Below are 17,463 nucleotides of genomic sequence, written 5' to 3' on the forward strand. Positions count from 1 at the left end.
GCTAACACTCATACCCTCAATTGTGCAATTTAGTTTGTTGCAGTACGCCTCTGCTCTGCATGCTTCTTGCTTGCTAACGCTTGACTCCTCCCCCTAAACACAGATTTACACTCATACTACACCAGCACAGCTCCAGAAAAGCAGCCCACTCCCTGCATCTGCTCCCTATCAGTGTGGTATGTGGTAGAAAGCTTTTGATCCCCCCCCTGAAAAAAAAAAAATCTGTGTATGTATTTCTGTGGGTATGCATGTGGGAACGTGAATCAGACAGACACAGAAACGACCATAGAGCTCTATTACAAAGACAATGGCGGATGAAAGCAAAGAGAAAGGAGACAGTGACACAAAAAAGGAGTAAACATTCATTATACCCACAGCATTAAGATCAGTCCCTGGCCCTTGTAGTTCCAGGCCAAATGCAGCTTGATCCCTATGCACAAATGCCGAAGAAGCTGATGTTAATCCGTGCTATCAGTGGCACCATTAAAGGGATTCAACAAATGCCAACTATTTGACTTGTAATGCTTACAAATGCACAATACTCTGTCTTATTGTGGTGAAGTTTAAATTTGTTGTTCGTGAGGGTGGGGAGGCTTTTTCCCCCCTTCCGGCTCCTGTATTCCCTGACTACCTTTTGTTTTCTGTAGGTGTTATTGCACTTTGAAACTGGACACCAGTTCAAATAGAAGGCCATTACTGCAGAGGCAACAGGGCTGAAGCAGTAATAGCACCTCCAGCCATGCAGATTCCTGTTAAACAAGACAGAGCCATTAAAGCGTGGAGGAGACTGCTAGACAAAAGTGGCACTTTCACCAGAAAAGCATGAGGGGGAAAAAAAAGTGAATGTGTGATGTACTAAAAGAGGTGTTACTAGAGGCTGAGAGGTTCTTAGTAGCGTCACGTGTGGACATTTGGATAAATTAGATTTCTGAGTCAGTCTCAGAAAAGCAATTAGCCAAATTACTAGGCCTTGGTGTTATTATTTGACAAATGCGCATCAGCCAGTTGACTGACATTACAGAATGAAATAAGCATGCACTCACGGACCGGAAGCCAACAAAAGGCTTCATGCTGAAAACAGAGACAAAAATGAGCAATGGTGTGGTGAAAATAAAACCTCGAGGCATGCACATCCGTAGTGATGTCATTAAGTTGCACAATCAATCACATGCATTAGCCAGCTGCAATAAAGTCATAATCAAATAACACAAGATCCTAAGGGGTTACCAGCAAAATTACAAAATCCGATTTCACAATTTATTTTTTTTCACACACTCGCTGAAAATGTACCAGGAGGATTCTGAATAGTTTTTTTTTTAAAAACCATGTCTTTTCCCACTTTTGATATCCCGTCCTCGGTAGGCATAACTACTGCACTCATAAATCATGTGATCCTTGGCACATTTTGCTGAAACAGTAAATAATAGAAATGTAAATACAATGACAAAACGTTTAAACCTTTATTTCCGTCAAATATAGGAAACTGCAATCACGTCAGAATTCCCAGATTTTACTCTTTGTTTACATAACAGAAGGTGCGATCCATAAACCAAGACGGGTGGTTTCAAAAATGATTATTACAATGTAGATTCAACTGCTTTGTCTACACGAGAATTAATTAAAGATGAAGCATTCTCATGTACTATTATCTATGTGTTTAATGAATAGATACAATAAAATTTGACCAGGCATACCATTTTAACCAAGGCGTAGGTAGAGAGCCCCCCCTATACAAAGTAAAGTAGAAGTGAATGGTACGTTCCGGCCCTGGTCCTCGCTGTTTTTGTATCTGCTTTAGAGCGCATTCAACCGCCAAGTAAGTTACGTTTTGCTATGTCACGCCGAAGAAGTTTCAGACCAGTTTATTTTTAGCAAACTTGATTCGTGAGGACACTGAAACACATGCTGCCGTGTACGCGATCTGAAGCGAGTCTGCGTCGCGCTTTTTAAGGAGGAATTTTAGGTAATTTGTGAACCGTTATTACTGTAAAGCTAACCGTGAAGTGAAGCCAGGAGCCTCATGTTTTCGTTAAGCCAAGAGGAGCACTGCGCCCCATCCATAGACCTAGTGAAATACGGAGAGCTGGTGGTTCTGGGGTAAGTTGAATCGTTGTTGTATTTGCTTCTGAGTAAGTGTGGACATGAAACTGAAAACGAGTGTTTGTTTTTAAGTTTCACAAACGGCCACTCACACTGCTACCTAAGCTACATGACTGTAAGTTTTTGAAAATAGCATGGAGTTAGCAGTGATGCGTTGTGTATTTTTGTTTTTTAAATTCAAGATCAACTTCCAACACAGGCGACATTATATAACATCAAAGAGGCGCTGTGATGATTTTCAGGGAGCACGTCAAGCTCTGTTTAGAAATTTACAAGCTCACGTTATCCCACAAATCAGACACGTGCGCAATTACAAATGTGGACGTTTTAAATATCCCATTCCCTGTCAACCCTGATAACTACAAACTGCCTGCATGTGTCTACATATCTGTGTCCGTGAAATAGGACAGATTTGGGACAACTTTGGGAACCCCAGTGAAATTTATTCAGCAACTCTGACCGGACGCTCCTTCTTACCTTAAAGTTGGATTCATGGGGTTTTAGGAATTCGGAAGTAGTGATGGTCCCCTCCCCCAGCCCCAGGGTGCTTCCTTTAACACAACTTCTGCAGTCACGCACGCACGTACTGCCGGCTGTTCTCCGAGTTTAAAATCACACTCCTTGACCTGCAAAAAGTTACCTTATATTCCTTATTTAACAGACAAGGGGAGCTTAAATGTCGGATAACAGCGAGAGCCTTATGAAGTACTCTGTAATGATATATGTAATTCGATAAAATGATATTGGGATATGCTACCTGATGTGGGGAACATTCAAATGTTATTTATACAGTAAAACATTTTTTCTGTTCATAGAGAAAATCAGCCAAAGTATGTGCTGAATTATACTGTATAGTAAGTAGTAAGGAGTCGGTTACTGATTTCCATACCTTATACAGTATCTGCCATTACCCACAATGCTCCAGTGCAAGTCAGAGAAACAAGGGAAAGCAGTGAACAAGTTTATCTAATCTCACAGGATATATTCTTAAATTGCTTTATACTAGCAGAGTCTAAGCTGCCTATGGGAACAGCATCAAAGGCTGCTCAGTCAAGCTACCTTTCTGCTGTTTTTTTCCATCTTTGTATTTGTTTATATCTCAGTATGGAGTAATTTTTGTTGGGCAGGCACAGAACCACCATGTTTTCACAGAGTGTTGAAAACAAGCCGAGCTGTAGTTCTTTAGTTATTTATTTATGTGTTTTTTATTATTCATCTGCTTTAAATCATCTTATGTGGCTTCTTAAAAGCCTTACTGTCATCTTTACATTTCTTGCCCAACCAGTAGATGATCAGTAATCAGTTCCTTATTGTCAAGCCTCCATACTTATTTGCCTTTAAGTTTATCGCTTACTTATTTCAAGGTATTTACAAGGCTCTTCTGACAGTTTCACATTGCAGAACAATTACGTCAAACCTGCAGCAGTGGAAATTTTGCCTTGGTGTCAAGAACCTGTGTAGACGTGCATTTTTTTTCTATATAGTAAACTGGTCAGGAGTCTCTACAGAAACTGATAAGAGCCTCACCATTAACTGTATTGTTGTCAATAAAATATCAGTAATTTACCCAATGAAAAAAAAAAAAGAAGTCAGTCTCATACATTTACTGATATAATTTCAGGTAAATATAAAACATGGGAAAGAAACTGCCAAGGAATTATGACTTAAAGCATTATTTATCAAAAAAGATGGTAATATTCTGTCCGTCTGTTATTTTGCCCATCAGATGTATTGATAGCTGGCATGCGCTGGTCATTTTCAAGCTATTTGTTGAAGTAATCTTTGTTTTTCACATCACTCTTTACATTTAAAAGCCTTTTGTAGAAGAGCACACCTACTCCTGTTAAGTATTTGAATTATTTGGCATTCATTCTGTAACTATCCAGTTGCCACTTGTACTGGATAATATCAGAAAGTACACAGACAGTCTGTTAATGTAAAAAGGCAAACAAAATAAGCAGTTACTCACATCTGTGTTGTCACCGAATAAAGCCAGTGTAACTTTTACCTTTATTATATCATAACTGCTTTGTCCTCTTTTTGTTTTTGTTTTGTTTTTTCATTTTGTTTTGTGTGTTTTTGTTTGGTTGTTTAGAATTCATTTAGGACAAATTGCCACAAGCTATCCTTCTAAACAGTCACCTTCTCGTCCTGTCTGTATTGTCTTGGCCAACAGATGATGGAAAACATGAGTGACTGAACTTTGGCCAATGGCCAGTCCTGAGGCGCTTATAAAAGTTATAAAATTTTTATAGTTCAGATTTACTGGTGTCCATGCGGCTGTGTGACTTTCATCTTTACAGTATTTGAAATAAGGTGCTGAAATGATGGCTTACACAGAGAGCAGACTACACTGTGTTTTTGTACACTGCCCTCCACCCATACACTCGCAGTCATAGTGCTTATTGTAAGGGATAAAAAGTGCTGAGTGCTTATTACCCCAGGCTCGGTATGTGGCATGTTTGAAGCTGGTACTTTTGTTCCCTCTCCTGACATAAAGACACATATGTGAATCAGATGTGACGGGTGTATAATCACTGCCATGACATCACATCCCATTGATAAAACTGATGGTAGACAAGATAGCTGACAGCATGGAACAAAGCTTGTTTGAGCAGCAGTTCCCTCAGCGGTTTGTTGCCATGACCGTGGTGGCTCTTATTACTTGCATGGCTGCCCCTCCATCTCTGCCGCCGCAGATTGGCTTGGTGCTGGTCAGTGAAAGGGAGGCAGGATGAGGAGGGGGTGCTGCATGGGTATCCTGCAAATGAAAGGATGGATTGATCAGGACTCAGCCTTTGCCTCTCTTCAGCTTCCTCTGTCCATTGTGGCAGGGAGACTAGGCCTATTGATTGAACTTTCTACATTTTGCCTTAGAGAACCACTCATTAAAGGAAAGTGTACAAATCAACTTGGGAGCATCTTTGGTACAGACTGACATAGATCGTGCCTTTTTATTAATATTATGTAATTTAAATGGTATAAAGAGAAGAGACATCTCTTTCTGGGGTTTTTTGTCAGTACTACAATAGAAGCATTTAAAGATTTCAGGTGTAACTGGTTTAATCTAGAGTGGTGCAGTGGTTAGCATGATCACCACTCAACAAGTATTCAAACCTCTTGGTGGATTGAGGCGTTTCTGTGTGCAGTTTGCATGTACGTCCTGTGCCTGCGTAGGTTTTTTTTTTTTTTTTTTTTTCCTTTTTTTCCAGTTGCAGCAGGATCCTCCCACAGTCCAAACACACTCATGTTAAGGTAATTCAGAGGTTCAGAAACTGCAGGGCATGAACAACTAGGCAAAAGAGAGACTTTTGTTTATTACCAAACAAGATTTGGCTAATGCTATTGTGCTTACTTGTATATAAAGTAAAGTGGGGTATGCCAGAAGAGGTTTGAGAGCCACTGGGATTTTTGTTGATTGTGAATTGGCTGTAAATATGCATTGGAGAGTATGTGGTAGTCTGTCTTTCTGGGTCAGCCCTGTGATTGACTGGCAGCCTGGCCAAGATGTGCCCAGCCTCTCACCCCGTGACGCCTGGGCTAGGCTCCAGCACCCCTGCTGCCCTAAGTTGGATAAATGGATAAGAAAATGGATGGATGATGCTCATTTAGTTGACTCATACTGTCTTTGCTCATCATGCCATCTGGTTGTCTGTTAATGATGTATTATTTATGTATTTTTACAGCTTAGATTGATTTAGATGAAGTCCTAGTGACCTAGAAACCATCTTGTGTGACCCTGTAAGCCTAACCTAACTTTCTGTATTTCTAATGAGTGTTACAGCTATTCAGCATATCTTCTCCTCATTCTGTGAACACTAGCCTTTCATGTTAGCATAGGAAGTAGGAGGTGCTGTTGGCTCCTTACCGCAACCCTGGAGGATAGGTGATATGCCAGAGTCTTCTAATCCCTGCTGCTAAGTATTGGAAGGTAAATCCGCTGTCTGTCTGGCACGGGTCAAAAGGGAAAGCGATCACAATTAGTTGGAACGCAGCTTTAAAGAGCCTGTCCTAGCTAATGTGACGGTGGCAGTTCCTGCATGACAGAATATTGTTCCTCGGTATAATGCTGAATAATTGAAAGCATATGCTGCGTTTCTTGCAGAGCTAGGGTTATATTCTCCAGTCAGAATTCATCATGGCAAAAACACTAAGCTGGATAGCATTTGATTGTGTGCTTTGTATGAGACACACAGGGGCAGGTAGCCAGCCAGTAGACCCCCCTAAACTGAAAAGACATCTTTATGTAGGGCTGGCTGGTCTTTATTTAGGTGGGGTGTTTTTAGAGCAGGTCAAATAAAAGTGGAGTACAGAGAACAAACCATGTGAAATTAGCTTAGGAATGTGTGCATCAATAAAGGGGCTTTATTTGTTTTCTCTTACAGATTACTTGTAAATGAAAGCAACACAATTACTATATAAATGGGGGGAAAGTGGGCATTATTTTATTTTTCTTTAGATTTAATGTAACTTATGTCTTGTACACTTGTACTTTATTTTGAAAGCAGCATGAGAAGGCCAGCTCAGGCTTTTGGAGCCCAAGATTTCACAACTGTGTAAGGGTCTGCATTTAAAGTGTGCACTGGTCTAATGACATGGAAATAGAATCCCTGAAATGGCCTTGAAAGGAGTACGATCAGACAGTAATCACCACTAAAAGTAAAAGCTGAACACTTTAGGAGAGAAGGTAAGCAGGTCTGCTGTCATTTGACACTTTCCTCCTGTCTTTCTGTCTTTGTATTTGTTGCATTTAGTCCATAGAATCTTCCAGTGCCTCTCTAGCTCTCTGTGGGTGGCTTGTCCTACAGGCCAGCTTTGTGCACTGTGCTGACTAGGACCATGTGTTTCTTTGCCTGGCCAGCCGTGTGGAGACATGGGACAGGTGGACTAGCCTGGGAGGGAGGTGGGAAGGAGCAGAAGGAGGTTCTGTTGCTATTGTTCAGAAACAGAAAGGAAAAATGTCAGATTACATTTGGCTCGTAGACTCTGTTCCCCTCCGATACATTGGTGTGCAAACTTGAGGCATATAATATAAATGTGTATCTTGTGCAAAGTGTCTGTTCAGCACATTTGTGGTTTATGTGAGTGTGTGACAGAAGGTCTGTGTGTTGGATGATAGTCGAGCATGGGGTGTCCCAGCTGTAGGAACCAGCTGGTGGATAGAAAGAAGACCAGTTGTACCGGAAGGGGCTTCTTCATTCACAAAGAGCAGCTTAGGCTAGGTGCCTCTCAGCACACTAAAGGGCAAAACTGGAGTCTGTTATTAAGTGATTTTGGAAACTGAACAGATAGCTTTGTAAGCTGTATCCGTGTATAAAATTCATCTTTGAAAGAATGTGTCTGAGTCATCCACCCAGACCGTGCATTCCCAAAATGATAGCAAACCTGACATGCATCTTAAAACGTGCTCCTGCCTGGGACACAGAGCAAAAGAACAGCTGCAGTTTACACAGTGCACGCACACTGAAATCACCAGCACCAGAGTGCATTATGTAATAAGAGCCGTTATCCAAGGTAACGCTTAGATTACTAATAGGGTGTATTAGATTGTCAGTGATGTAATGCGTGGCAAATCTCCTTTTCAGAACACACGACTGTTTCTAATTCTCTGTGTTTACTTCTTATATGATTACAAGACTTTTGCCTGTAAATCTCATTAGACACATCTTTTTGCAGCTATGGAAGCTGTTAGTATTTTCACACAGATGAAATAAATAAATAACTGTCAATTTGCTGTCCTTCTCTCCACCCTGTCCCGTCTCTGACAGGTACAATGGCTCCCTGCCCAACGGAGATCGCGGTAGACGGAAAAGCAGATTTGCTCTATACAAGAGAATCAAACCCAATGGTGTATCACCAAGCACTGTGCACGTCCTCAACACACCCCAGGCCACCAAGGTACAGAAGGATGATTTAAAGTGATTTAATGAACAGGCTCTCAGTGGGATTGAACATCTGTCTGCCTTTCTTCTTCAGACAAAATGTATGAAAGTGTGCAAAAACGTAACAGAAGAAGGAGGTGATATTTCTTTTCTTTTTTTTAGGTAATAGTTTGGGGGGTTTGTTTTGTTTTTTTGTTTTTTTTGGTTTTGGTTTTGCATATATACATAAGAAGATTTGGCTGTATATGAAGTTGAAAGCATAATTTCTATAAATGAACCCCCTTTGTTTTTTGGGGGGGGGTTTTTTTTTTTTTTTTTTTCCCCACAGCAGCTGAATGGCCTTTTAGTGATTGTGGTAGCTAGTAAATTGTGCTGTGAAAAGCACTTTACATTATTGTTGGCAGACCTTAATGTTGACATTTCCACTACAATGACTAGTTCCTAGCTGGGCTTCAGAGTTTCTCTTCACGGCAGACTGCCTGCAGGGAAGTGCCACATCCAGTAAAACGTGTTTGCCTTCCTGCATTCCTACCTTCGGTTCCTAGGCGAAACTGCTAAACATCAGACAAGACCCACTTACCTCTGCACCACTTGGAGACCAGTGTTTGACATTTTTAGCTAAAAGGCTGTCTGGTTCAGGTTACTGTCAGGTTGCGGAATCCAGAAATCTGCTCTGGGACGATTCAGTGACAGAGGCCTTTTCATGGCAGAGATTGCGCTTTATTTTGTTTGAGTTTGAGCTGCAGTGTGCTGTGAAATATGGCTGAAGTGTTCTGCTGCTCCACATCATAAATTACGTCTCAGATAGTTTGCTATCTGCATTAGATGTGGCTGTTTTTACTGTGCATTACATTAGTTACTGGCTGTTTCACTGACCACTTCGACCCTGGCACCGTGTTATGGGACTTGAAGGATGAGCTCAGGGGTTGTTGCTTTATGCTGACCTGGCTCATCCAGGTGTATAAACGGTCAAAAAAGGGCCATTCTGTAAGAGACGAGCTGGGTGGTCAGCTTATTTTAAGGAGAAGGGGGTATTAAAGAGGTGAATCACTAAAATGAAGCCCACCCCCTGTAACCCATTCTTGCTCCCTTCCAGTGCAGCATACGAATGAGCTGAGGAGTCTCTGCGGCTGAGAGGGAGAGCTCACGTGTCGGTGCACACTCTAGTGTTCATGGCAGATAATGAGGAGCTCCCATGATGCCACTGCCAGCCTCGTATTCAAAACATTATGATTCCAACTCCTACCACTCGGGAAGGTTGGGGGAGGATATTTTGGGGGCGTAGCGTTTATAAAAAATACATATTTGTGTGTGCACTGCTCCTTTTTTAGTTCTTTAACAGGTGGAGCACCATTTGTTTGTAGCAGCGCAGTCAAGACAAGACTGCATGCGATGATGACATTTGTCCCCGTGTGCATCTGATGTTACAGCAGACCGTGGCAGCTCTGATGACCCACTTTCCCTCTCCCGCTTTCCCTCCTGCACGTGACGAAGAGGAGGGGGATGTTTAGGAAATGGAATTTTGCAGATTAGAGCAGAGATGGCATGTGGTACAGTGTTGATGGAAGCTGGGGCCGGGCTTTAACCAAGCCTTCCTCGCTACACTGACATGAAGCAGTTCAGTTGCCTGGCGAGCTTGTGTTAACCGAGGCCAGCAGGGAGTTTATGGTCACTGTTTTGCGAGTGTGACTTTACACAGTCTTTTTTTTTTTTTTGTTCCGCTTCCCAAAAAATTCTTGTAATAGGTTTTAGGATTTTGGTAACATCATGACAAAATTACACAATAAGCCTGTAGAGCTTTGGCTTAATTGTGAGCTGTAAAAAACCGCACATGCACGCTAATAATCCATAGAAATGTTCCAAGTTGTCAATAACAAAACAAAAATAAGGACAATAACATGTTTTCTTCCAGGAGCACCTCGTAGTTGTTGATTCTAAGGAAGTGAATCATCACTTAAGTGCCATGTGTTTTAATAGTGGGTTTGACTTTTGCTCTGGTCTTTAATTTAACCTCACCAACGAGGAAAGGATTGTGCAAGGAAGGTTTTACTGTAGTTCTGCTGTGCTGTTTGGCACTCTCAGATCCGGTGATAAAGCCACAGATTGGATGATGATTTATTATACTGTTGCACTGTGTACTTTGTTATGAACAAGTTGGGTTTTTTGTTTGTTTGTTTTCACATTTCAGGCTGTGAGCTGTAAAGGTCAGCACAGTATCTCCTACACGCTATCGAGGAACCACACCGTAGTGGTAGAGTACAGCCATGATAAAGACACAGATATGTTTCAGGTAAAAGTCTGTTCACTTTTACTTTGGCACACAACTGCATTCAGATACATTCACACCCCGTACATTAGTTTCTCAGCGATTACAGTACTTCTTTATAGTCAGAAAACATAGAACAAAAAGGCTTTTGTTCTGCTTTTTTTTTAATGTACTTCTATACCTAACATTACCAGTTTCGATCTAGTAAAGCCAGGAGGAGTATTTCCTCTCTGACAGCCAAAAATGGTCAGAGCCTGTTCCCCATTCCCATGGCAGGATGTGGCTGTATTTTTAACAGCAGGAGAGCTGCTAGTTCTGTGGCTAAGACATGTTGTTTGAATTTGATGCTACTTAACCTGTTTTGTTTTTTTAAGGACTGACAGTTGTTGCAAAGATTTTATTGCCCTTTTATTGTTTGTGTTCTGTTATATTGCCTACAGGGGCTTCAAAGGCTGTCAGAACAGTAATTGCTATATCTTTAGATTGTCATTTCAAATGGCTCTTTATGAATGGGATAAATGAAAATATGGATGTAAGCTTTAATTTGACTGATTGACAAGGTGTCTTTGGGCTCTTTTAGCCACTTTGGTTATACACAACCACCTGATTAGACTGCAAAGTTAAACATTTATGTATAAAATGCTTTTCACAGAGTAAAATAAGTAAAGTAAGAAAATTAAGTGTTGTAATAACAGAAAAGCAAGTTAAGACACACAAAAAGTATAAATGTTCAAAAACACGTCCAATCATATAAATAAAAATCATCTGTGCCCGGTTTACACTGCTCCAGTATTAATCTGAACGTACAGCAAGGCAGTGATGAGCCAAGGGATGTTAATGTTACAGACACATGCTTCATATTCAGCACCCTATCTTCCCCATGTGACTAAACAATACTGAACGCACCAGAGAGAAGAGGAAGCCACTCAAAATGTTGGACTTCAGGACAGTGTAAGGGGAAAAAGAGGAAATGAAAGGAGGAAAGCCTATTTTTGCCTCTGTTTATTCAGCTTGAACTGTTTCCAAGTGCTGAAAATTATGCCCATTAAAATATATATGGATACTCTGTGTGTGTTTGCTTGTGCACGTACATAAGCTAGCAGGATGCAGAACAGTTGCTGTGTCTGGTATGAATTAAAAAGAACCTTTCTTCATTGATTGCACTGTTTTGAGATTCTTTCGAAACTGTTGTGCAGTACAGCATAATATTAATTATTATTTTTGTGTTGTTTTTGCAGATTGGGCGTTCTACTGAGAGTCCCATAGACTTTGTGGTGACTGATACAATAGCAGGGGGTCAGGAGGGTGAAGAGACTCTTATCACGCAGAGTACCATCTCTCGTTTTGCCTGCCGAATTGTCTGCGAACGCACCCCGCCCTACACCGCTCGCATCTATGCAGCCGGATTTGATACGTCCAAAAACATCTTCCTTGGGGTAATTACAACTCGGTGTACCATTGTGATTATGCACCATCTCTATCTATGCTACTTTTTTTAGCCTGTAAGGTTACATGGCTGCCTTTTTTTTTTTTTTTTTTTTTTTTTTTTTTTTTTTTTTTAGTGCTTCTAATCCTTGAAGCTTGTAACCAGATAAAGAAAACCACTGTTTCATATGCACTGTTACGTAAAAAGTGAAATGCCACACATCATGTCAGTTTGTGTCATCATCCATTTTCTGTCTTGCCTGTAGGAAAAAGCTGCAAAATGGAAAAACCCTGATGGTCACATGGACGGCTTAACAACCAATGGTGTGCTGGTAATGCACCCTAAGGGGGGATTCACTGAGGAGTCCAAGCCCGGCGTGTGGAGAGAGATCTCTGTTTGTGGTGATGTTTACACGTTGAGAGAGACCCGCTCAGCACAGACCCCAGGCAAACTGGTGAGTAGTTGAAAAGTTAAAATGTATCAGTGTATGTATGCAGTGACACTGTGATGTTAGAGAAATACTTTAGAATATTAAAGTGGTCCTGTTATGTTTATTATTTTAATTCTTCCACAGCCACTTTTAGAGTAGCTTTGAATGAGTCCCAAATCAGAATAAGTAATTATCTTGATCCAAAGTCTGAAATAATCCATGTTTGCTGAGTCGCCTATTGTACACAAAAGGTTTAAATGGCATTTGGGTGGGACTTATGTCTGAAACTCAGCAGTAACAGGAACTAAAGGTTGTCAGTCTGTAGTACAATGTAGTAATAAGAAATATCAGCATGTCATAGGCAGTGGATTTTTTTCCCATGTAGAAGGTAAATGTGTGCGCACTTCACTATCCTCCGCAGGTGGAGAATGAGAGCAATATTCTACAGGACGGCTCCCTGGTGGATCTGTGTGGAGCAACGTTGCTGTGGCGCACTGCTGAAGGCCTCTTCCACACTCCCACGCAAAAGCACCTGGAGGCACTCAGGCAGGAGATCAATGCAGCGCGCCCCCAGTGCCCTGTGGGTCTCAATACCCTCGCCTTCCCCAGCATGCACCGGAGTCGTGCCCTTTCATCTCTGGAAGACAAGCAGCCTTGGGTGTACTTGGCGTGCGGTCACGTGCACGGTTACCACAACTGGGGCCACCGTTCGGAGCAGGAGGCCAACACTGAGCGAGAGTGTCCCATGTGCCGGGTGGTGGGGCCCTACGTGCCACTGTGGCTGGGCTGCGAGCCGGCCTTCTACGTGGACACAGGTGCACCCACATACGCCTTCGTGCCATGCGGACATGTGTGTTCAGAGAAGTCGGTCAAGTACTGGTCAGAGATCCCTCTGCCCCACGGCACTCACGCCTTCCACGCAGCCTGCCCCTTTTGCGCCACCCAACTTGGCCCAACTCAGGGCTATTCCAAGCTAATCTTCCAGGGTCCGGTGGACTGAGTTTAAGGGGTCTTGCTCTGGCAGAGGAGATTAAACAGGAATGCTGACATGCAGTGAAAGATTATTTTGTGCTTTCTTTCATTTATGTAAGCCAGCTCTGGAACGAAGCGAGCCTTTTTCAGGTTCTGGTCATGTACTGTGGATTGACAATAGAGAGCCATTACAGATTGTTCGGGGCCTTTTGTGGCTGTTTGGATGGCCACTGCAGGATACAGAGATGTGAAGCACACTGGACCACAGACGCACGGCTCCTCCAGAATTAAATACTGTTTTAGCTGTCCTGCCAACAAACCTCTTTAAACAAAGCTCCAGTGCTGGGCTGTAAACTACAATGCCTGCTGGTTTTCCATCAGAGGGCTGTAACACTAAGGTTGTAGAAGGAATGAGTTGAATTTACTCATGAATCAGACTGAACCAAATTATAGCAAGCAGGTGTAGTTGAGTCTTCTGGGAAATATGTGGGCTGGGGTGGGGGAGGGTATATAATTCAGTTCCTGGTGGGCCTGAAACCAAGATTTTACAGAGCCAGACAGCTGGACTGTTGGCTGAGAGAAAAGCCAGGTGAAGATGGAAGTTTTAATAGTTAACTTGTTAAATGGTCCACACTGATATCCTGGTCCTTAACCCGTAACGGCATCAACATCTTGTAGCTCTCCGGAGGCGGTTTCTAACTGCCGAACAAACTTTGAGGGAGAGTTGGGGGGAAGACTTTTTATGTACAGAGATATAATCCAGTGCCTCAAATCCCATCAAACTATGGGAATATTTTTCATAGTTGACAAAAAGATATTTTGTTGAAGGTAAAGAGAGAGATGGTTTTGCAGAAGGTGTAAGAAAAATAACGACCCACACAGATTCTAACACCAGAGGTATTTTATTACACTGAGGCCCTTGTACTGTTTTTTTAATGCAAATGTTAATATATTTTTCTCCAGCATATATAATGTATGTGAGAATGCTTGAGCGTATGTGTGCGTGCATGTTTGTGTGATTGTGTGCATGTGGATTGGACTGCGTGGGTGCCCTCGGGCCGTTAAAATCACCCTGCATCGCTTCACCCCGATCCCCAAAACGCTACCAGAGAGAACACAGGATTTAACACAAGGTCGCAGGGGCTTGACAATGAATGTACTGAAATGCATTGACCCTTCTCGCTGGTGGTGCTTTGATTATACAACTTGCTTTCAAGGTGTGATCGAAGCCTGCTTTCAGTTAAATAAATCGCCGGAGCCGTACAACCATATGAATCAAGCGTACCTGCTTGCTTGCTAGCTGTCACTGCCCCACACAAACACACACAGACACACTGTATTCAATCTGCACTGTTGTTAGCTTTATCCCCACGCTGGGTTTGATCCAATGATTTGTACGCTGTCGAACCTGGGCACAGTCTCAGCAGCATCCAGAGATTATACCAAATATAAGGAGGAGCTGTTTTCTCTCCGCATGCAAGATGCGACGGCCACTTTTTCCTCCAATCCAAAGTGTTTCTGTAAACAATGCTACCCCCAAACTGCTGCTGCTGCTGCTGCTGTGGTGGAATGTTGACAGCTCTGGATTACAGTCAAGGCTGTTCAGTCGCTTCATGGGGAACAATGATATTATCACACTCTGTGCCAAATTTGGTAAGTTCTATTGTGTGTGGATGAGTCAAGTTGTCCAAAACAAAAGTAGCAGATGAATTGAAAACTGAAGAATCTGGGACAAATCTGTCCGTGATGTTAGCTTTCCAGACTGTGCCCAAACGAGTGTCGTTTCCAACATTAGATTATGAAATACAATAGTGAGCATTAAAACAATGAGATGTTAAGGGCGATGTTCTATTATATAGCATTAGGTTTTCCCAGACTTTATTATGATAATTAAAAAATTCAGAGGTATATCTGAGGCGGAGGAAATCTGCCTTTGTCCTGGACATGGTATTTTTAATTTATTTTGTTTTTTCTTTCCGCTTCCCTCTGAAGAGAAACATATTTGGCATTGTTAAGAATGTCAGCAGCATTACACTTTTCCTCTAACCACAGAGCATTTCAGACTCGCTTGATTTCTGCTGATGTTATTTAACTGCCATGCTGGGTCAAGCACTAGGCCACATACTGTACGGTAGCATTCCCTTCTAACCTCACGTGCGTTCGGCTCAAACACTGTGTCCATTGCTTAAGACTGTGTTCTGTAACAGCTGCAAGAGTAGCTGCCTCAAACATTCCTCCTCGGTAAACATGGGTGGGGCCCACAGTTCACCCAAGGGCTTGTTCTATGATTATTATTATTATTTTTGTGTCTCTAGCAGGAACTCTGTACACAAGCCATAGAACGCACTGATGCTCCTAATGTCTCCTTTGCAAAGAATAAAATATTTTTTAAAAACACTCTGCACCAAGTTGGATTTCTCTCTCACTCTGACTGACAGTTTCTATTTCATACTTGTGGGTAATGTTCAGGGACTCCTTTTAAAGTGATCCACCGATTTTTAAAGGGCTGCGTGCAGCTGATGGGGATTTGTTGGTTTTTATTTAGTGGCTGCCTTTGAACACTCCAGATGTCTCAGCTGTGTTCGCACAACCAACATAGCAGCAATGTTTAATCACAGTTACATATGTGTTTCATCATTCCTCTGTATGAGCATTTCTCCTATCTTGGTTGCCAAAATGGCTCTGAATTGTGATTGCTCTATCAGTATTTTTTTTCCAGATAAGGCAGAGAATTTTCTTCAAGTCTGTTTTATTCACATTTCTTGTTCTATCTTATCAGCTTCATCTTAATATTTATTAGAGAATGACTGCATGAGTGTAGCCCCTTGTTTTCAGTAGTTTTTTTTAAGTATGCAGTTTCCCTATGAAACCACAGGAGGGCACTGTTTCCTCAACAATAGCGCCTTTGGCATTATGCCTCTCAAGCTACTGAGCCTGCGGGATCCAATAGCTTGAAAACACAGCAAATAAATAAAAGTTTGATGTTGGTTATGAAAAACACTAAATATAAATGCATCAAAAATACATATGAAAACATCAGAAATTGAATTATTTAAATTGGCATGCCAGTGAGGACTAAAATCCTCCAATTAGGCTATCAGAACAGTCTAATCAGTTCAAACTAAATATATAATCTATTACATACCATATGTTTTTGCTTATGCAGTCAAATTAATTATAATAGTCTTTTATCCCCATCTAAATCCTGGCGTGATGTATAAGGAGTGCATAGTTGTGTGCAATATTTAGCTTTTAGGATATATATATATATTTTTTTTAGTGTACATGCAAAAATATTGTACCATGATGATATTTTCCATCATTCGCATGTGACTTCATCCTCTCTATAATAAGGACGCATGAAAAGGATTTAAATGCATAACATGTCATTCTGGCACAGGGAGGGGAACGGAGCTGTGGGATGCCGTGCTTCCTAATTAACATTTCTGCAGTAGATGTGAAATAGGTTCATATGTCTGCACACTTGCCTGTTTTTCTTAATGACAGAAGAGACACTGAAGGTGACAGCATGCTAATTTTGAGATCACTTGGTGGGTCCCCCTGCCCCTAAGCAGGGCTGGGTTATGCAAATAAAGCAGGATGATACTTCTTTTTCCCTTCTCTCAGTTTCATGAGTAAGAAATGAGGTGCATGTCCTGCACTAATGCTGAGAATTTACACAAACGATGATCCTCCTATCATCCCCCCACCCCCCCCTTTTTTTTTTAACTTTTATGGGACCATTTTGCAGTTCAGTGGGAGTCGTTGTATTATAATTGTACTAAAAAGTTCCTTTTGTTTGGTTGACTGAGCAATCAGAGAGCACAAAGCTGTCATATTTGCCTAAAACAAGATGGTGTATTGACAATGATAGCTTGCAAGTTTGCTCCTGTTAAGTGAGTTTTCCAAACAGGAAAATTAGGATGTTTTAGAAGAAACTTTATTATCCAGTGCTGTAATGATATATTGGTGGCGTCTTTAAGAATATTAACAGCATAAGAGGAAACCATTACCTGTATCCAGACAGAGCATTTAGAGTTTTTGGGTGGGCAATGGCAAAAAGAAATTCACTCTTACTAAATAAAGTATTTAAGCATTCCAGTAGTTTTAATTTGATAGCTGAGAGAAGTGAGCTGCAAACTATATAGGTATAGGGTTAATGCAATTATTTCTCAGAGATCAGTGAAAAAGTATATGCTGTACATCTCCACACTCCTCTGGGTAGGCCCCTGCACATAGTGATAGTAATGAAATCCAAACAGTTTTCAAGGCCTGGCTTCAAAATGTGGCTGGTGGGGCGGGGGGCAATCAGTTGTAAGTGCATGCAGCCTTGGAAAAAAACCCAAAAAAACACTGAAACTTTTAAGCAGTGATCGTGCCACTTCCT

General features: G+C 41.6%; 1 protein-coding gene across 1 annotated transcript; it reads left to right on the forward strand.

Moving 5' to 3' along the window:
• Positions 1-1,776: 1,776 nt before the first annotated feature.
• Positions 1,777-15,473, forward strand: peli2 (pellino E3 ubiquitin protein ligase family member 2). The gene is made up of 6 exons (XM_085392075.1): positions 1,777-2,097; positions 7,869-7,998; positions 10,171-10,272; positions 11,487-11,684; positions 11,940-12,128; positions 12,526-15,473. Exons 1-6 carry the CDS (start codon positions 2,021-2,023, stop codon positions 13,102-13,104), a joined length of 1,275 nt encoding a protein of 424 aa, XP_085248201.1. The 5' UTR covers positions 1,777-2,020; the 3' UTR covers positions 13,105-15,473.
• Positions 15,474-17,463: the final 1,990 nt, after the last annotated feature.

Source organism: Rhamphochromis longiceps, linkage group LG19, assembly GCF_057381845.1.
Source record: "Rhamphochromis longiceps isolate RC_006_pf linkage group LG19, R_longiceps_female_GT1.1, whole genome shotgun sequence".
NCBI lineage: Eukaryota > Metazoa > Chordata > Actinopteri > Cichliformes > Cichlidae > Rhamphochromis > Rhamphochromis longiceps.

Coding starts and splice junctions, on each gene's coding strand:
- peli2 (XM_085392075.1), top strand. CDS start 2,021: ATGTTTTCGTTAAGCCAAGAGGAGCACTGCGCCCCATCCATAGACCTA. Junction 7,999..10,170: donor ACACACCCCAGGCCACCAAG/GTACAGAAGGAT, acceptor TTCACATTTCAG/GCTGTGAGCTGTAAAGGTCA. Junction 11,685..11,939: donor CCAAAAACATCTTCCTTGGG/GTAATTACAACT, acceptor TCTTGCCTGTAG/GAAAAAGCTGCAAAATGGAA.